Raw genomic sequence first — 21,438 nt, 5'->3', positions numbered from 1 at the left:
ATCCCAAAATATTACAGCACGTAAGTCGCTTCACTGCGATTTGTAACCGATTACTCGCCATTAACGGATTTCTATCGGCGACATATTTCGACAAATATTTGCTTCCTTTTCACGTTACAACAAAGTTCCAGCTTTTTTGTCCTGGTTGAGATCACTCTCAACGATCTTTGTCCAATTTTTTGTTTATCGGGCAGTTTTCCTTTCCTGCGAAAATTTGCCTGTGTTTGTCCGCTACTCGCAAAAGCAGTTCGCAAAACTTTGTGGACCAGTCACTCTGGTTGGACTCTAGACTCTGATCACGTGCGCCGGTCACACCACTCGATGACGTCAATCGTGCGTCTATACTCTAATCACACACTCCTCTAGACCAATCAAAACGCGAGTCCTACACAGTTCATTGTATAAAAGAAAATTCATACCGTTCAGCTGATGACAATATAACAGAACAAGAATACGCATAACAAATTCACAAAAATGTACACAAACCTTGAAAGCATGCATTGGTGCCGCCATTTGAAGACGATCGTCCCAGCATGCATTTCTTCATCTCTATTTGTTTCCAGTGCCCACACTTCTTTCAAACGCATGCAACTTGTGAATTCCTGGATTTATTTTAAGAGGTTTTGGAATTATTTCCAGTCGCAGTGGAAAAGATGTCCGTAGAATTGCATTTCTACTTAATGGTCAATTACAGGAAACATTTTGGCAATGAAGATTTGCGGCAAGAAACTGAATTCAATGTATGTATGAAATCAGAACGAGCTTTAGCTTGTGTGGACGCCTGGGACATTTCAGCTTCTTCGTTTGTTTACATATGCTAAAGTCAATTGGTCAATATCCAGAAGTTATCCTTTCTTGCATTTATGTACTGTTCGATGGCACCTGATAAATTTTCCAATCGGTAAGTGACTGATAGTGGATAATTTTAACCTTCATACAGTGTGCACTTAAGCTTATAAAGTTTATCAATTCTTGATAAGAGACATTGACTCTTGATTTTTATTTAGGAACTTAATTGTTAAAAAAAATTATTAACTTTTTATCAGAAAAGAAAAGCTCATTTTATTTATTTGTGTTATCCAAAATATTCCAATAAAAAGTTCACGCAGGAAAAGGTTTCCACAATTCTGTTCATGTTTTCCTTTCCATGCCTCAGTAATTGCACATAACTTTAGCCTCAGCACAGTTTGAATCCATTGCTTAATTCATACCTGCTTTAAAACACATGTGTTAATACCGTATTTATTCGATTAACTACCCTGGGCACTTAATTTTGGGATCATGAGGGTCTCCCAACATTTTCATCAACCCAGGGCATTTTTCGAGAATAACAAGACAAGGGATAACGGGGGCTGACAAGTTTATTTCGCTTGAACAAGACACAAAAAGTGCAAAATCTAACATAAACAATATAAAAGTTTTTTGAGTATAGTATCTAAAACCAATTTTGGAACACAACTGACACTGATCTTACTTCATGCTGTGCTAGTACAGAAATGTATTTTGTTGGGAAGGGGGCGGGGTGGGCTCTTATTTGAGGGCAGGCTCTCATTCACTTTTTGCGCTGTCAGGGTTGGCGCCTATTCGAAGTGGGTGCTTATTCGTAGGTGGGCAGTTTATCGCATAAATATGGCAAACTGCCAAGAAGGCTTCTTGCAGTGCAAGAGTATTGGAGCCATGCCAGTGAAAGAATATTCTTGTACCATTAATTTAGGGTTTCTGTTAAAATGTGTAACAACCAGGTCTTTTACTTTTAGAAAGGGTCCTCGAACCCCAGCTTTTAAGTTCTCACATTTGTATGGGGGGATGGTTGCTGGAATTATATATAATATTTTATGCAATGAACTGTGTAAAACTCGCGTTTTGATTGGTCTAGAGGAGTGTGTGATTAGAGTATAGACGCACGATTGACGTCATCGAGTGGTGTGACCAGCGCACGTGATCAGAGTCTGGAGTCCAGCCAGAGCGACTGGTCAACAAAGTTTTGCAAACTGTTTTTGCAAGTAGCGGACAAACACAGGCAAATTCTCGCAGGAAAGGAAAACTGCCCAATAAAAAATTGGACAAAGACTGCTGAGAGTGACCTCAAACAGGATAGGAAAGCTAGAACTTTGTTGTGACGTGAAAGGGAAGCAAATATTTGTCGAAATATGTCGCCGATAAAAAATTCAGTAACGGCGAGTAATCGATTACAAATCGCAGCGAAACGACTTACATGCTGTAATATTTTGGGGTCAGGATTTTCTTCTGGAATAAAGGTTAGTTTTGGAAATATTGTTAGTGAAATTCTTTCCGATTATAATCTAATTTAGAAGATCGCAACTGCATGTGTGCAGTAGTCTAAAACTGAGTTTGTTGGAAAGTTTTTGACTCAGCTTAGGCAACGCGATGCCCGCTCACGAAATGTGTTGAAATGTCTTGGTTATTGTATAAAACAAATAGATTCAATTTTGCCGTGGGTCTGTACTCTGATAACGCACAGAGGACGTTAAAACGTGGCGAGAACATCAGTCACGCTACTCGCCTGCGGCTCGTAGCGTACTTCTCTGTTCTCACCACGTTTTGACGTCATCTGTGCGTTATCAGAGTACAGACGCACGGCAAAATGGAATCTATTTGTTAAATGACCATCAGTTGAGTCACTGACAGAGATCAGTAACCCAATGAACACCCTATTATGGACAACAAATTCATATTTGTTTTTATTGAAATGGGGAAGTTTATCCTCTGGGGGAAATTTCAGCTTTTTCTAACCTAAGCGATTTTTAAAAGATCGGCAGGGGATAGGGGGGGGGGGGGTTCCCATATAAAAGTGAAAGGGATAAACTCGAAAAGTTGGAAAAGAAGCCCTAAAAGGTATCAGATTTCTGTTTTGTGGGCATGATCTGAACAATTTTTTTTATCATTTTATTTACAGCGGTTACCAATAACACGCGACCTACGGCATTCAAAAGAGTCGGATGAAGTTGCGTTTTGGTGGACGTCAGTCAAACAAAAGCCGTTGAAATTAGTTTGAATTCTGACAAGATTCCAAGGTAACCCGGCAAGAAACTAAGAATTTTGCCTCGCTAAGAGAAGGCAAACTTTATATAAATTGATTCTCGAGCCAGGATCAGGCGCAAATAAAAGGTATTTTTGAATTAAAATTTTTAGTTTTGACTGCACGTGATAATTTACTCACTTGCACGTACCGCTTATTATCAGGTGTAGCGATTTCAAATGTTTCATTAAAAAATACGGCTTCGTCTAAACAATGCCCATATTTTTAGATAATCTGGCTTGGAAATCAACTTTTATAATGTTTACCATCCGTCAGCGGATAAAACTGTCAATTTCTTGGTTCTGTTGCCTTGAAATGGTCTCAGAATTCAAAATAATTTCAACGGCTTTTCTATGATTGACGTCCACCAAAACACAACTTTATCGGAGTCTTTTGAAGGCGATACGTCGCGTGTTATCGGTAACCGCTATAAGAGGTACCAAATCACTTGATTGACATTTGCTGCCTGTCATATTGTTTGGCTCATTACCCTAAAAGCTACCACAATGTATCTGAAGGAAGTAATTTTAGCTTTTGACACCCTAAGGGGTATCAAACCACAAATATTAACCCCTAAAAGGTATGGCAATCACCCCCGTCAATTTAATATGAGATTCCCCCTCCCCCTGCCTGAGGTATTTAAGGCGACTTAAGGCGACTTTAGGCGACTTTAGGCGACTTTAAGCGACTTAAGGCGACTTAAGGTCCCAGAGTAGGCCTGATGATATTTGTTAACAAATAACTGTAACTGACATGAGATAAAAATGTATTTTCACGTCCTTTGACAAAGATGTACAACTTTTACTGAAATAGATGTTTTTTCGTTTAGTAAATCATCCGTATTTGTTAAAAAAAATGTAACCAATAAAAAATTATATTCATTATACTGAACAGTGTTCTTATAGGTTCGTTTTCGTTGCGAATTCTCCATTTAGGGGTGGAAACTGAAGTGAAGAAGAAACGTTTACCGCAAACTGATGGTAGCCCCCCACGACTCAGTATTAAGATTCCAAAGATGGGTGACCTTCCAAATACTTCAAAACGACGGAGCGATGTTAAACTACCGATTGACATTATGTTATTGACCGTGGGAGACTGTGAGTTCTTAAGCTGTTTTGCCTATCTGGATAAGCCTTTTAAGAGTTACTACAAAAATCTTGGTTACGTGTTCTTTGGTGCCATGGATAAAGGTGTCCAGGGAAAGGTGAAAATTGGGATATTAAAATGCTCCAAAGGTCCTTGGAATCCGGGTCAATCCGCAATGATCGTAGATGCAGCCAGGATCCTACAACCTAAAGCTGTATTTTCTGTGGGCGTCTGCAAAGGGATAACTCCTGAGAAAGCCAAACTGGGAGATATAATTGTACCTTCCTACTTAACAACACCTAGCTTGAGAATTCCCGTTAGCAGAAATATCGTCAACTTCATCAGACATGCAGCTGATAGCTGGATTCCACCTATGGAAAGGTTAGATGAACGAGAAGTGAAAGTGCACAGTGAAGGTGATATTCTGAGCCATCCACACATTATTCAGAAGTATCCTAGAACCTTAGCCGTTGACACGGATTGCTTGGGTAGGTTTTCTTTTCTTTTTTTTTTTTTTTTTTATCAATTTTGAAACCGCTGTACGTGGCAAATTCAAATGTCTCCCTTCCATTTAATGTCTTTAATTGAGTCGCAAGAAGGGAACGCAACATAATATTGGGCCTTCTACCCACCCCTCCCAGCTCCCCCGAACGAAGATTTAGGGACGTATTCAGTCGATGTGGAACTGGTTTCGAACGTGAGTTTGGTTTGAAGAAGGCGTTTTGGCCCCCTTATTTGTAGAGTCATAATCATGATAAATCATGCAGAGAAGCACATGGTTAATGCAGTTCCTTTACTGTTGCTCTTGCTAGCGGCTTTCAAGTTCCACCCTGGATGTATTGAATACTTCGTGGAACCTATTTTTCTTCGCAGTTCGGTTTTGTTGTCAATTTATTTGCCTTGTTTGTACCGAGTGTTTGTAAAAGCGCCAGACATTGGCACTCTCCTATTGTGAAAGATTCTTTTCAACCTTGTTTGTAAACACACTCAAAGAACATTGTGGTCTAAGCTCACTAGAAGGGTTCCAATTATGTCCCGATATACTGGACTACGGCTAACAGTTTGGAAGAGAAGATAATTTTAGCAATATAAAAAAAAATCTGCATTGAAAAATTCAAAAAAACATCGAAATTGTTCAAATGAAACAGTGGAACGCGCTCCTGCTAGCAGTGACAATCTTTTCCTCATTGGCGTCCACTTCCCTTCCCATAGTACGCTTTCTTGGACAGTTTTCCTGCTAGTGCCAGCTATCATGATCATCATACATTTTGTTGATCGTGGTAAATCAGTGATTTAAGGTTATGCTCATTGGTAAGGAGGATCGGGGGCAAGCTCTTAGCACACAAGGAAGAAAAAGGTAGACAGAATTGAATAGAAGATTGAATAGAATTGAAGCTTTTTAAATTATGTTCCTTTGCCCGGGCGTGAAAAACATTACAAAAATTCCAGTTTTAGAGAAATTACTTATTTTTTAGCACGGCTGAAGATTCATTCACACTACCAAATTGACAATTAATAATTTAATTGGCTTCAATTTAGACAAGAATAATTTACGTTGGAGGTTTACATATTTTCTATAATCTTCCGTTTTTCTTCTGTTTTAGATGTTTTTGAAGCTGACAGGATGAATATAGAATGGCTGATAGTGAAGGGGGTTGCTGGTTACGGAGATTTTAATGAGTCTTCAACTGATGATTGGAAGTCTTTTGCCAGTGTTATGGCGGCCTCTTTTGTTGCACACATTTTATGCGACTCTGGTTTTTTCAAGGATAGGGAAAGACCGCTCTTCAACGCAGGTGAATGTGTGTCGCTGAAAACAGTAGCTTAGTCTTTCCTCTACACTCCCTTTGAGAGTGGGTGCTTAGATGATCCTAAGTCACATGTAACAGATTATAAAAAAAAGAGAAATCGAAGCGTTTTTAAATAGATGCAGCTTCTGTTTTACAGTGAATAGGCCATTTTACAGTTGTGTGCTTAGTGACCTGGTCTTGGATTGGAAGAGAGGTTGGGTGTGACCTTGTTTTGATACAAACCTCACTGTTTTTCATATGTAAATGCAAACTAGTTTACATAAGAACAGCATGACGCACATATGAAAAGCAGTGAGGTTTGTATCAACACAAGGTCACCCCCAGCCTCGCTTCCAATCCAAGGCCAACTCACTAAGCACACAACCGTTAAATCAGCTATTGGCGCTTTGCTTGTACAATAATTAATTGGCTTTTAGATATTGTGCTACCAAATTTTGAAAATGAATTTTAAACAAGAGCATTATACCTCTGGCTGGGCAATTCTTTCTGTCGACCGCAATCTTAGAGTGCGTCAGATTAAGAAAAACCAGACGGCTCACGTATAATGCGAAGATTTCGCACATTACATTACTGTGTTTCATTACTCATTTATTTTTTGTAACGCATATAATAGGAAGCCTTCAAAATAAATGAATTTTCTTCCCGGTATAACTCATTTCAATATGAATGAAGGTTCGTCGGCGTTCCGTGAAAGTAATATTCGCATTTGTTCTACGTGCTTTTGTGAGAGATTTTGTTACATTCACAGTTGTTATCAATTTCTATTAATTTTTGTGTCTCACTCAGGAACAGTTATATAACTAAACTATACCCAGATAATTTCATTTTTCTCATCCTTAAAGGATAGAAACTGAAGAAGAAAACGGGAAACATAGCTCACTTCATCAAGATGACAGTCACCCTCGACTCAGCATTAAGCTTGTAGAGATACGTGATCTTCCGAGAACGTCTAACGTTGGATTATTAGAAATTATTCAACGACACCGAGAAGAAATATTTGTAAAATGCTTCAGTGTATAGCAGTATAGGGGATAAACAGTGCGATACTGAGTAGGCAGCTAGCGTGCACCAATCCGGCAAAAAAGGCTCCAAACCTGTAACTTGGAACAGAATAGAATTGAACAATCCTTTGACCCCAAGGATACTTTCCGCGCAATTAATTCAAGATCTAACCATAGAGTCGCTGAACCACATCAATTGGCCCAAAATTAATGAAATATTCCTTGAATTTGCAGTCGGTAGTCTAACGCATGACCACTCCGGCTAGATTCACTGACGACCATCAACCATGAATTGAGTCAGGGCCAAGCGCTAGCGCGGCAAGAAGGGTGGCCCAGCTAACGCGGACAACTACTCTCCACAAAAACAGGTTCTTATGCTAATTCCAACTGGGCCGCACGCAGCCATACTCTCTGGATGCTTGCTGCCACGTAAAATTCCTGCGGAATCAGCAGTTTTCACGATAGCATCATTACTACAACTATCAGAATCCGTTATTTATTTAATTTTTTTCGGCTTTTTTGTTTCAAAACCTCCAGGGATTAGGCAAAATTTAAATGAGAAATGAACTATTGTTGTATTAAACGACACTAAAGAAAATATGATCCGTTAGATACCCTGATGGATTTGTTTAAGTTCTCTGCTCGCAAACTAAAACGACTAAAACTATAACTAAAACTACTTTTTTAGATTTGATTCCCGCGTATGTTCGAGCTGGAGGGGAAAAAGCGCTTGCGGCTTACAACAGAGCTCTTGAGACTGGTTGGACATATGATAAGCGTGTCAAAGTTTTACTGGTTGGTCAAGACCGTGTTGGCAAAACGAGCCTCAGTAAAAATCTAAGAGGCGAGCCATTTGATGAATCTGAACCCAGCACCGAAGGAGTGACCATGATTCCCCCTGTCATGGATGCTGGAACTGATGCTTGGACAAATCCCGCTCATCTTAAAGGCACAAATATATTCGATCACAAGATGGCTGCAAAAATCACTGATTTGCTGTCCAGCAAGCTTTCAGAGATATCGGTCGAAAGTCCGATGGGAACTGTTGAAGCTGAAGACCTAGATCCCATGTCAGAGGAAGTGGTCAGAGAAGATGGTAAGATAATTATTTCTAATCTAGTAATGACAAATTGCTATTGTTTGTCTAACGATTCTCTCGTTGATTGTTGATCTTTTATAACAGACCTGTTTCTCCATATCGCCCTCCTCACTTACTGAAAACTATGCTTACATGACCTGACCAATCTACAGTACTGGGATCTAAAATTTACCAATAAGTGTTCCAAGCGTCTTCATATTACGCAATAAAAAGCACTCTATGAAGAAAAAAAAAAACATTAAGGCTTGCCTATCCAAAGAAAACAAAATCGTTTGCATTAGGAGAGACCTATAATACCGTTTTTCTTTTATAACGTAACTTTATAAAACCAGTACAACAGGATATTTTCAGAATCCAGTCGCCGTGTGCTTATTTATGTGAAAAATAAAGGACAAAGATAGCAGCGTGATATAATAAGTGTAATACAAAGGGAAAGGTAAAATATAGTTCTCGAAGACGAGTGTTCAGTGCCAATATGTAGAAATTATTCCAGACGTTTCGGGCTTAGCCCTTCAATCTTTTTCCACTGATGAAGGGCTAAGCCCGAAACGTCTGGAATAATTTCTACATATTGGCACTGAACACTCGTCTTCGAGAACTATATTTTACCTTTCCCTTTGTATAAGTACAAGTGCCACGCAGCTTACGAAAATTTTCCCGTTAAACTTTTAAGTGTAATACAGTTTGCAGTAGCATGAATCAGTCATATTTGGCGCATTTGATCATATCCACATGTTAATTTCCGCCATAGAAATATTTATTATTATTATTTATTATTATTATTATTATTATTATTATTATTATTATTATTATTATTATTATTATTATTATTATTATTATTATTATAAAGATGTATATCCTCGCAACTTGACAGCTGCTGGTCTTCATCACGCGGTTATATTTGGTCTGCTGAAGATAAATGACATTATTACGTTAATTCACTACTTAAATCACTTACCTGAATACCCTACTTACCGTCCTTCTTTATCGACAGCTGGTGTAGGAAACCCTCCAGTGAGCCGACACGCCCAACATCAAAACATTCAGCAGGAAAACGTGGAAGAAAATCGTAAGTAGGCATATATTTTTTCAAACTATATTTGTGAATAGATCGGTTTTAAAAGAGATCACTGCACCGAAATGCTCTATATCTCAGTGCTGGTAAAAATTTTCCCTAAAAAATGAATGTTATAATCTCGCTGTTTGCCTCCCAGTATTGATTTTAAATTTCAAGTTGAAAGATAAAGGGGCAGGCTAACAGGAGTTACTATGTGATCAATGACCCAAATTTAAAGTGTCATTATTTCAAACTGTGGACTGAAGTATTTTTTTTTTCTTTTTGCTTGAATTATTTCCTCTACTCGGCTCTGTGTTAAAGTCAGACTTTCTTTTAAATCTTCATAGTTACGTTTTAGAGCTTCTACTTCTTAAACAAGCTTTTCCGTGTTCACCTTAATTTCCTTTAGTATTCTCCATACAACGGCTAGTGAAGGAGTTTCGTCTTTGTTGTCGGTGGCCGACATTTCTTGCACTTCAGAAGTTGCATCTAGGTTTGGTCGTTTCTATGTAGAGTTCAGTCAGAGGTAAATTCGTGAAGGGTTGATCACGCTTTGAATTGATTGATACATTGAAAATCCTTTGGTAGAACGAAGAAAAAGGTGATTACCGCCTCAGTTTTGTCTTACAGTTTTTGAAGTCAAAATCATAAAATTTGCATAGGATGAATAAATCTAATGGAATCACCCAATCACTTTCATAGTAATTTCTCACAGTGTTATATAAATGTTATTAAACCTTTCCGATGAGAGAGTTGGTATTTTCTTCGGTCCACAGTCATATACAAGGCCCTTCGGTTTATTTGAGAGAGTTAACCAGTTTTTGGTTGCCTTAAGGTGCTTTGCCTTCAGTGAATTTTCAAAGAGAATAACCCACTCACTGGTTCACTATTTTATCCTTTTAATCCTTAATTGCTTTTCTTTGCGTTTCAGTGAAGCAAAGGGAACCGTTTCGTGCCGCCCAAAAGAAGGAACTTGTTGTGCCTAAAGGTGTTACCTCTCTTTTAAAAAAAGTGGAGAATAGTGAAATTGAAGTTGACCAAGGTGACAAAATTTGGACAGTCATTTGGGACTTTGCAGGTCAAGACCTCTTTCGTGCCATACATCCCATTTTTATGTCCCCAGAAGACATATATTTACTAGTCTTTAATCTTAGAAAGAGGCTGACTAAAAGAGCAAAGTGTCGAGTAAATGTAAATGGCAAAGAACACACTGTAAGGGCCCGTGATTGTGAGGATACTAACTTGGATCACTTGCTGAGATGGATGGACTTGATACACTCTTTAGAGAAGAGTTATCAAGATGAGAAGTCGACATCTCAATCACCACGTGCCCATCCACCGGTTATACTTGTGGGCACCCACGCAGACTGTGTTTCAGACCCAAGCGAAGAAATGCAATGCGTAGTTAGGGAATGCTCAAGGGTTCTTGCGGTATTTGCTGATCACATCGTCAAGCATTTACCGGTTGATAATACAAAGGCTGGTGAGTCAGCAGACAAGCCACATCAGGAGGACATTAAAACGTTGCGAAAAGAAATTCTAGATACGGTCGAAAAAATGCCACATACAAAGAAAATGATCCCTTTGCAATGGCATCGAGTTGAGAAAGAAATAAGCAAGAAAATCTGGCAAGACAAGAAGTACCTCCAAGAGAAAACGTTTCAAAAAGATATTGTGTCGCTTTACTGTGCATTTGACCACGAGGATGATTTTGGCGAACTTTTACATTTCTTGCATTCCCGTGGTACAATAGTTTACAATAAACATGCTGACGACTATGACGGTCTGGTTGTCTTGGATCCCCAGTGGCTTATCAATGTCATCTGCGAAATTATAAAAGTGAAACACAGTGATGACGATGAAATGTGGCTGATGCAAGATCGCGATGTATTAGGTGATGAAGGAATTCTTAGCAGACGGTTGCTCGATCACGCCTGCCAAAAACAGAACCTTGATCCCATTAAAGACTCCTTGGTCTCCTTGATGGAAAAGTTCAACCTGATATTAAAATGGCCATCAACCGATAGAGAAGATTCGCCCATCCTAGTCCCATGTATGCTGACAACTAACGCTCAGGAAGAAAATACAGTGGACGAGATGACGAGTAACTGCACTGCGCCAGTATATCTCACTTTTGTGAACACCAACTATGTCCCGAATGGGCTTTTCTGTCGACTAGTTGTACTCATTGGAAAATGGCTGTCACCGAAGCATCGTAATGAGTATAGTCTGCACGCGAATGCGGCCAAGTTTGCCCTCGGTAAGGACGGCCATTTCCTCTGTTTGGTGTGCTACAAAACCGTCATCAAGATTTCTATCAAGGATCCCCCCAATAAGGGCCCAGATGAGCCTATGTCTTCTTCAGAGCATTGCATGAACGTTTTGTGGTAGGTATTTTAATTTCATTATGCATTGCGTTATACTGGGAAGAAGAAATCATTACCATCACAGCAAGTTTTCTCAACAGAACAACAGAAAAGAGGATGGCAAAGTGTCCTGACAGCTTAACTCCCTAAAGCATTTTAATTGCGTTGTTTATTTCTCGTTGTGCTCGTATCCTAAAAGACCAGAGGTCGACGATTTAAACAGAAGATCACGTGAAAATGCACAAAAAATAAGCTGTTATGCTGGTCACGCAAGGATATAATTTAACCATTTCCCTGCTGTGTGAGCTCGCTATTATTACCATCTCATCTACATCGTCATGCATTGCAATCACTATGGCCTACTCCACTAGCATCACTGTAATCATTACACATCATTATAGCTATTGCCATAACAATCACCATTCTTATAATGATAATGATAATGATGGTGATAATGATAATGATAATGATAATGACAACAACAACAACAACAACAACAACAACAACAACAATAATAATAATAATCATCATCATCATCATCTTCATCACCATCATCATCGTCGTCATCATCACCAGTTACTGTTCATTTGCATCGGTTTTTTCGTCATTACCGTCACTAAAAGACGCTGTCATCGTTTTCGTCTTTTTTATCATCAACTGTTTATCCATCGTTTTTGTGCGACACCGGTCAGTAAGGGTGCTAATTATGTTAAAAAAAATCCTCGCGTTGGCCACTTTCTGCCCATCTTCGTTGTTTACTCTTATTACTAAGTAACATTTTAAGTCGGTTTTGGTTTGAATTATCAGCAATTGAAAATGATAGAAAAGAAAGCTGTATTAGGTCCGATTTTCGTTGATACGATGTACTTGCCCCAATCACCCCACCACTGGGGAGATCGCAAAATCTTAACCGAACCGAACACGGGAATCAGTTGTAATCACTTGTACAGCATGTAGGTCTATCAAGGTGACCTGGAGGACCGATAAAGTCAAGTTAATATATTAAATAATCTAGCTGAGCAAGGTGGTCAATGACCTCTTAAAAATGTACTGTATCTTCCAGTCTCCAAAATCACTAAATCCTGAATGAAACCAGGCATTGTCCTGAATGTTGTGGTTCCAAGAATTGGTAAACGTCATTGTGATTGGAAAGATTACATACAAAACCAAGACAATAAGCACGATTATACTATTTTGGATGTTTTGGGTATAGCTCTCACCCTAGTCTTACTCATTTTCCCTTCACACTTCCCAGTCATTTAATGGAATTATTGGAAGAACTGAAGAAAGAGTGTCACTGGCTCAGTTCAATGACCACCCAGATGTGTGTTCGATGCACAATCTGTCTAGAAGAACATGGTGATGATACCAGGCGCTGCATGAGGCACAATAAGACGGCATGTCTTCGCCATGACTGTGCACACTACATTCCTTTGGAATCGAAAGTCCTGTGCTGTGAGCCAGAGCGCCCTCTTCAACTGGATAAACTGCAAACCTGGATTGAGGTCAGTGGTGAAGAAACTATAGATTCTTAGCTTTTGCTGGGTGAACAGGCGCAAGACATGCGCGATTCATTTAGAAGGTAAATCATGTTAGCTGTTTTTAGTAATAACAAGTACTTACGTCGCAGCGACGTAAATGGGGTGACGGCCTCAAGTAGGTTTTGGTGGTCGTTCAAAGGATAAAGGCGCGTGCACTTTGCTGTCATATCACAAGCTAAAATTTTCCAACCGACCGAGATGGCCACCACAGCTTAAGCTATAACGATCAGTCTGGATTAATCAAAGCCTTGTATTTGATCACCGTGGAATAGAGCTGTAGGGTCATGGCAAAGAAAACACTGGAATTACGCAAGGTTTGTCTTCCAAGGTGATAATGGATTTCTTTAATTAAAAATCGATGTTATTCGAACGGTTTGAAAGATTAGTTTGACCAAGGAAAATCAACTAGAAATACTTCAGTGGCTTGTTTAGAATTATTGGAATCTTCACTTCATTCAGCCAAATGTTTCTAACTTTTTATTATTTCACTAACTTTCGAACTTACGAGACTCTCTCGTGGCTCGGTTTGGCTAAAAATCCAAATTTCCGTCCAGATTTTATCCGCTATCAGTTTAGCAAGGTTCAAACCTTCTCGTTAATTGCAGCATTTTGCTCACATCAAGCGTGTTTTTAAAGGAGCACTGTCACAGCGATTTTGCTAAATTTCGTCAAAATGGCTCAAATATTTGACAAAGAACATTTTTTCTAACATAAAATTGCTGTTAGAGCACCGGGAAGGAAATATCAACAAATTTTTCCGGGGAAGAATAAACTTAAAGCAGTTTTTGACGACTTCTCTACAGTAGCTGCAATCCATTTCCATCCTAGCCATCCCCAGCAAAAGACGATTTATACTAGTTTCTGTGCATTAATAGGGTTATTGTTAACAAAACTGAACCATTGTTTTGACGATTCCATCGATTCAAATATGTTTTTTGGTTATTCAAAGTAACACAAAAAAACATTGACACTGCCCCTTTAAACATTGTGTTGTTCTTCGATTAGGCCGATCGACAGAAATGCGCTGGCTGCTCTGTCGTGTTAATACCGATACTGTTTCAAATGCTTTAAAATTGCTGTCGCATGTGTTTGGTAATGAGTCTAGTAATTGCTTATGGTGAGCCAATGAAAAAAAAAATGAAAATGCATATCGAAATTTGTTGTTTTAAAAGACCTAAAGTAAGAGTGAACTTTGATTGATTTACAGGCTTTCAACAAATGTAAAGAGACAGGCAAGCCTGGTAAGTGTACTTACATCATACCTCTCTACCTTTTGGTTAGTAATGATTTCATCCGGGAACAGCACCAGTTTACCCAGTGCTCTTGCCAGCAAATATTTTGTATCCCTCTATGCAAACTTAATCCTATCTAGACCAGCATTTTTCCTTTGAAATTCCCAACGGAAGGTGATGACGTCATATGACGGGGCAATTAAGTCACGATTGCCAAATGGCCAAATTGCCAAAACTTCAGGAAAGCGCCGAATTAAACAAACCTTAATCAAAACCAATGAAGGAACGCTAATATAAACTAAAAACACAAAAGTTACAGTGAGAAAAGGACTTTTCTTCATTTTAAAAAGGGATTGCTGTCACGGTAACATCAATGAACATTATCCGAGCAAACCAATGTTTTCCTAAATAAATTTCATAGCGCTTGCGCAAATATGAAAAAAGTTATTCATTATTGCCCCGAGCAATGTTACTTAAATGCACCAAAACCTTATAAATCCTCCAAGATTAGAGTTATATAATTTTGGACTCAGAAATTATTGGTTGACCAAACTTTATCGAGATTGTTGACTTCTTGCAGTAAAATAGTTTCGTTCATTTAATTCTATTCGTATGAACCGCGAAGTTTTTAAGCCACACGCTGTGGCTCAGTTCAGTTTTTGGAGGGTTGGACGTCGTTCTTCTCTTAAAGTTATTTGTTCATATTAAGTTCGTCTGAATAATTGTGGAGCAACGTACAAACTATTCCTAGACATTTAAAACGCGAGTGTGTTAACGTATTGAACAGTTCTTCTGAGCAAAGACTTGGCAGGCAAAAGGGTAATTAAAGATCTCGTATTGTTCGGACAGATGTGCTGCAATCTGAACACCACATTTTGCATACACTTTGTTTCTAATCTCGGTAATATCCCTTGGCTGATAAATTAATGATAGAAAAGATTCATGGGTTTAGATGTAAGCCAAGAATTCCGGCGTTTATTGTGTACAGGTACATCTTCTGAAAATGAGAGTTCAGCTACGAAAAGAAAGTTTTCCGGCGGTGGTACATGTTGCACGATTACTCCGGCTAAACAGAGGAAACTTGCCTGTGCAGGTAACATAATACCTATTTTGTTAAGAAATTGTCTAAAGTTGATTTATACAAATTTCTGGCCATTACTTCATCCATCTATCCATCCAATAACCAATTGAACTGTCATTTAACTAAGCCAAAACCCAAGACATCGCCCAAGAACTCTCACAGAACATTTTTTAACAAAGCTGATCCTATATTATTATGTCTCTTCCTCTCGATTTTTTTGTCGCTGACTCTCAAGTTCCTTACATTCCCTAAGTTGCCGAATCCTTGTTCTTGAACCCATAACTCATTTAGTTTTGTTGACTTTTTTTCAAGCGTATTTTTCAAGCGTATGATCTGTCTCTAGAGTTAGCAGATCTGAAAATACATCTTTTTGCTATCTTTGCAGTTAAAAAGGGCAGTCCTTCGGATAGAGAATTGCATTGTCTTGCTGGGATGATTGCTGAGAAATGGCGTCCAGTTGGGCTTGAGCTTGGCTTTGAGGAATCGGAGCTGACTTTATTTCATAAAGACAATAAAGAATACAAAGAGAAAGCATATGCTATGCTGTTGGCATGGAAACATAAAAAAGGCGGGGGCGCGACTTACCAAGTTTTAAAGGAGGCATTGTGTGATGAGGAACATGTAGGTCGTACAGATTTAGCAGAAAAATTTTGTTACTAAAGCTTGCTTCACACCTTAAGTTGAGCGCAAACAGAGGCATAAGAAAAAATTTGTATGAACTACCTGGAGGCGGGCAGTGCTTTGGTTTTCTTGTACCTATACTTGTACTTATTTCATACCGTTCACAATAGCGACATGCGCACCTACGTAAAGTGCTGCTTACCCCTTATACTTAATAATATATGCTTATGTCACACCGGTTGACACCCAATTCTCTTGATACTCCTGCCTTTGCCTGTGCTTAATTTGCCTATCAATCGCACATGAGGGAAGCAGGCCAAAGAATTCTGTTTCTCGGCTTGCATCAGTAACCTTAGTAACCACGACCGCAACGCCAAACTTGAATATATGTGTCTACATTGTTTGTACTTTTTCTCGTTTACTCCAGTTTGTAGCCCATTTTGCACATTGTAGCCGAACCATCCAGCAACTAAATTGGTAGGAACGGAGTTCAAGCTACGAAATACGATTGAGAATTCGCCGTTGTATGCTCACGTTCTCCATTAAACTTGAGATTTGGTCATTTCGTGATGCTGCTTTGCAGACAACAGGGAAGAAATATACCAAAATACATAACGCACAAGCTGAACTATTGTGATGCTCATTTAAAAATCGTTTTGTTTTGTTACGTTTTCGTTGACGTCGCTGTCGTAGATGTAAACCCTTAAAGCCCCAATATCAGCATACATATTCTCCTAACTGTTTTCATTATTTTTCTGATGAAACTAGTTGGAAGATTTTGTTAAAAAATCAAAACCTTTTGTCTTTGGTGATCATTTCCTTTTTTCTCATTAGCTAAATGCTTGATCAGGTTGTGATATTTTAAGGAGAAAATGCATGCTTGTCATTTTTGAGCTTAAAGGGTTATAAAAGGTCTCAGGTATTTGCCAAAAACTCCCACCTTTGACTTGCCTTTAGTATTTCTCAATACCATTAAAACCTCTGAAAACCAACCCAAATTTTTCTTAAGCCTAAAGAAACGTTACATTGGTATGGAAATATCAGCGCTACCACAGGTTAAAATGTTTTTTTTTTGTGGAACAATAGCACGTCAAATTATTGCCTGGTTAATTTTAGGAAAAGTCACAAAGTGTGAGCTGCTAGTTTGCAGACACTTCAGCTCTAATCTCGCCCGCACAAGCTCATTAAGCTTTCAAGCATTAACGAGAATTGACCACATGTACATTTGGAAGTTATATGCAACTGATAAAGCAAAGTATAGTAATCAATTAATTATTATTAGTTCTTTTGTATATATTACATATAAGTAAAGCCATTGTAGTTACCTGTCACAGTGCACTTTGAAAAACTCCTTCAAAAGATTTCAAAAGACTTCTTAAGCGCAAATTTTTAAATGAAATCTTGGAATAATTTTACAATTTTAACTGATTGTACATATGATTTTTGTGCAAATGTTTTTGTGCTTTAAGCTAAAGAATATTTAGAAAAATTTTGTTCCTGAAGAGAGGTTCAATAAAGTTTGTATTAATGTATGTATGCTTTCTAATTTGATGAAAACACATCAAAACCTATGCAATATTTCATTTAAATGCTATGGCAACTTCAGGCCACCTTTAGTTTACTCTACCGCCAGTCCAACCACACCAAGGCATGAATACTGGTAACCGCCCTTATCCTTTCAAACTTCGAGGTTCAGATGGCCCAGTCAAGGCGGTTGTTTTCGCCTACACATCAGCATTTGCTTCATCAGAATTAATGAGTTATCTTTCCACTTCAAGACAAAGGTTTGAATGCTGACAAATTAGTATAATTAGATTGTTTAGAAACAGAACGAATGCTTCATTAGACCCCAATTTCTATGATCACAACGCGATCTTAAGGACGGTGCCCACTATTGTTACTGCTCATACGTTCTGTGCATCTTGAGATACTCGGGTTTCCTATGAGTGGTGCCTACAGGGATATTTTTGCGCGGTTTAGAAATATGCGGAGAAAGTAGAACTTAGCAAGTCCTCTTGGTATCCAAAAAAATAATAATAATAATTGGGGGTAACAATGTATTTTTCATAGATTAAAAAAGCTTGAATTTGAAAACAAAAAAACACCATTCATTGCTTTGTATTTTACTGGTTTTTAGAAAAATTGTTGTTTAGTTTTCTCTGAAAAAATGCGTGATTGCCACCAATTTTCTTTTTGGATTTCAATAGCCCTTGCCAACATCTGCTTTCCTCGCATAGTCATAAACCACACAAAAATACTTCTTTATTAGTAGCACCGTCCTTAACTTTGTCCTTTCATATTTTGTGCTCAAACAGCACAAGATTGTCGTCACCTACGTACATCGGTAGATCCTAGTAAACAACAACGATGATGATGATAATGAAATTGTTGGTAATAAAACTGAAGACGATAATGGTGATGACGAAACTTTTAACATCAGTGATGTCTAATTAAAGTATTGCGAAATCTAGACTGGAGGGTATAGCTAACCAGAAAAGGCTTTTGCTCTTACCCTTCAAATTGGTGTGCCATCTGCCATTAATTGCTGCCTTTTTTGCCGGCGAGGCCTTTCAACGGAGAGCGTCGCATTTTTTGTGGACGCCACTTGGCGATGGAGAGCCACAATTTTAAGTCTCAAAAACGAGGTGCACCTGTAGTTGTAAAATAGCAAGCAGAACGCATCATTTTACCGACTTAGAGTAACAACGGGCAAAATCTAATACAACGGCTGACAACAAGTGATAAATTTCTTTTTGATTGGTAATCTTTGCGCACCTTAAAAAAGTTTTTCTTTTTTTGCTTCTAATATTCCGTACAGTCTACATCTAAATCTATATTGGTAATCGGCAAAGGTTTTCCACCAGTGTCTTTCAGAAAAGCGGGAAATACCGTATTTCAATACGACGGTCTCTCAAAAAACGAGTACTCAATCCCCCCCCCCCCCCCCCCTTCTTCCCCCTCTACTTGTATCAGGTTTTGGAACTGCAGATATTTGTCGCGTCCTCGTTTATTTTTCACAATCCCCTACCCGAATAAAGGCTGATCTTGATTTTGCATGCGCAACTTAACAGCAAGTGCAATAATTTTCTTTCTTCAAATGCAAACAGCGGCGAGAAATATGTATGATAATTTTTAAACAGCGATTGGCTTCAGTTTCTAATCCATATTCATAACGAACTTGTGAGCAGTTCGTGGATTTGTGAGTCTTCCGTTCGAAAGACTGGCTTAACGGTCATCAAGAAAGAAGCGAAATCATCAAATATGGAGGCAGAAAGCAAGGAAATCACCCTACACTAACTGAAGGTGAGCTTTGCTTTGTAAGTATTACTTTAATTTCTTTTTTATAACGCTATAAACAAGAAAATATGTTGCATAGCTGACCGCCTGAACACGTGCGCTAGCTTCACTGTTCGATTTAAGCGTCGAGTGCAACATTGTATGAAACAGGGCATAGTCTTGTTAGTTAAACCAGCGCTTTCAAAAACGTTATATTCGTCTCTATTTTTTCCTTTTTTACTGGAAAGTTTGAGAGAAGATGTAGAGACTGTTGCTTGAGCAAAACAAGTAAATCGCGTGAACAAGCATACGACATACGAACTGCTGTACACACAGAGAGAAACTCGATGAAGTTTAAAGCGATTTATATGATCATATCTAAAGGCTTCTAATAATTCCGTGTTAAAATTAGTTTTCTCCAAGTCCAAGTGGGTGACAAGGGCTCAGATTGTTGATTACAAGTCAGTGTAAACGTTTCATTAAATTGGCTCTTCGTTAATCAAACATATTAGATAATGAATTGACGTTAGTATAACTGATCTGACCAGTGAATGTTAGGATATTTAAAATTGAAATTGTGATAATTTTTTTTGTGATTATGCGATGAAAAAAATAATGTTTTCGCCGCTGAACCATATAACGTTGATAAATTTTTAATTTCAGGCATTTCTCAGCAAATTGCCAACTGGATGTGGAAATGTAAAAAAAGAATCGAGGAAAACAGGCTGGACTCAGTAAGAAGGAATACAGCAGGTAAAAACATTGCAATTGTATGATTTGCTTTTTCAAATGGAGAGCAATAATTTAAAGATTACCCTAAAAGTTTTTTAAAAATAGCAGTAATAGTCTCTAAGGCAATGTTTCGAAGCAAGCTTTAAATTTTCTGTACAATCATTCATTGAAATTTTTGAAATTTCAGGTCGACACCATTGCGGTAAAATGGAACTTATAGAGAGACGACAGAATACAAGGGAACAAGAAGAAATACCACAAGGGTAAGAATATAATAGCTAAGGTTAATTTTTCTTCCAAAATGATTGGAGCTAAACCAGGGGCGCTTTCCACTAAGCTAAAATTAAGTTCCAGAAACACCCTGTATCAAATGGAAAGACTTTTTTCCAGCCGTTCAAAACTTCATTCAAATAACTTTTGGCAAAATTTATTTACAAGCTGTCTTCATCGGTGGATGATTTATTTTATAAGCTGAGATGAAATTCTAATTTTTTTTGAAAATGTTTATAAAGAAGAAAGAAGAGGGAGGGTTAAGGAGAAGCTATAGGAGATCAGTTGGAAAGGCCAGGGGACTTCTTGTTCCTTTTTTATAATAAAATTCTACTCTCCCTCCCAGATCAGGCTGTACAAACTGCACGTCAGTTTTTAATAACAACTATAGTGGATAACTTAAATAAATTAAATAAGATGGAATAACGCTTTGATTATTTAAAAATTTTTAACAAGAGAAGAAGGAAAAAGGGCCGTGTGAGGGCAATCTAGTGGGGTTTAAGTTAGGACGACAGGATAAAAAAAAAATCCTGGGGATTTCTTGTTTTATATATATATATATATATATATATATATATATATTTTGGAACATCTCTTTCTTTCCTTCGTACAAGGAAATGAGGAGAAGGGTCTCTTCCCGACTCAAGAAGTATCCTTTTTTAAGTAAAATTTCGTTTTGCTCGCACGCAGCGGAAGCCATTTTGTTTGTTGATTTGAAAAAAAAAAAAAACTGCGAAGCATGACGTCATTATTCCGGATTATTCCAAGTATTCTGCTCTCTGGAGCAGAATGTTTGGAATACATTCCATGTATTCCGAAATTGGAATAGCGTCTCAATCGAACGGTTGTTCGGGTTTATTTCTATTATTCTTATTCCGGAATAGTGTCAATCGAACCCACCCTTAGAATGTCCAAAAAAATCCAGATTTTTATCAAGGGCTATCATGCTCTCGATGCTATAGAAATATCCAGTCATCTGACCAATCAATTAGTATTGTTGCTAGATAAATTTCAAATTTGTGTGGAGAATCATAACGGGATAATGGGTTACAATTTTGGTAACTATTGCTCCAAAGAGGAGTCCATTTATAACCCTATCTGTACCGGGAAGTGAGGGAGGGGTCCTTCAGAACCTGAATAACGTTTTTGTTTCAATAAATATTACAGTAAATACTATGAAACTTCAGGCAATGTATCAGGAAAAAAATTGATTGTGTTGGTTAGT

General features: G+C 38.1%; 2 protein-coding genes across 12 annotated transcripts in view; both read left to right on the top strand.

The window, feature by feature from the left end:
• Window positions 1-17,467, top strand: part of LOC146450134 (uncharacterized) — a 92,054-nt gene extending 74,587 nt beyond the window's left edge. For 4 of the 11 annotated variants that reach the window (XM_085100702.1, XM_085100700.1, XM_085100704.1 and 1 more), the window contains 6 exons: window positions 9,032-9,106; window positions 10,026-11,481; window positions 12,716-12,965; window positions 14,209-14,242; window positions 15,222-15,326; window positions 15,700-17,467. In XM_085100702.1, the coding sequence (XP_084956828.1) occupies window positions 9,032-9,106; window positions 10,026-11,481; window positions 12,716-12,965; window positions 14,209-14,242; window positions 15,222-15,326; window positions 15,700-15,974 (2,195 nt within the window). In that variant the 3' untranslated portion in view covers window positions 15,975-17,467. Of the gene's footprint in view, window positions 1-3,975; window positions 4,615-7,626; window positions 8,035-9,031; window positions 9,107-10,025; window positions 11,482-12,715; window positions 13,043-14,208; window positions 14,254-15,221; window positions 15,327-15,699 lie in introns of those variants that run through there. The other 7 variants (XR_014860382.1, XR_014860383.1, XR_014860381.1 and 4 more) reach the window with 4 other exon arrangements.
• The window catches only part of LOC146450131 (uncharacterized), an 84,899-nt gene that overhangs the window by 17,129 nt on the left and 46,332 nt on the right, over window positions 1-21,438 (top strand). The window lies entirely within an intron of this gene.

Source organism: Pavona decussata, unplaced genomic scaffold (assembly GCF_977016875.1).
Source record: "Pavona decussata unplaced genomic scaffold, jaPavDecu1.1 SCAFFOLD_491, whole genome shotgun sequence".
Lineage (NCBI taxonomy): Eukaryota > Metazoa > Cnidaria > Anthozoa > Scleractinia > Agariciidae > Pavona > Pavona decussata.
This window is presented reverse-complemented; position numbering and strand designations above follow the sequence as displayed.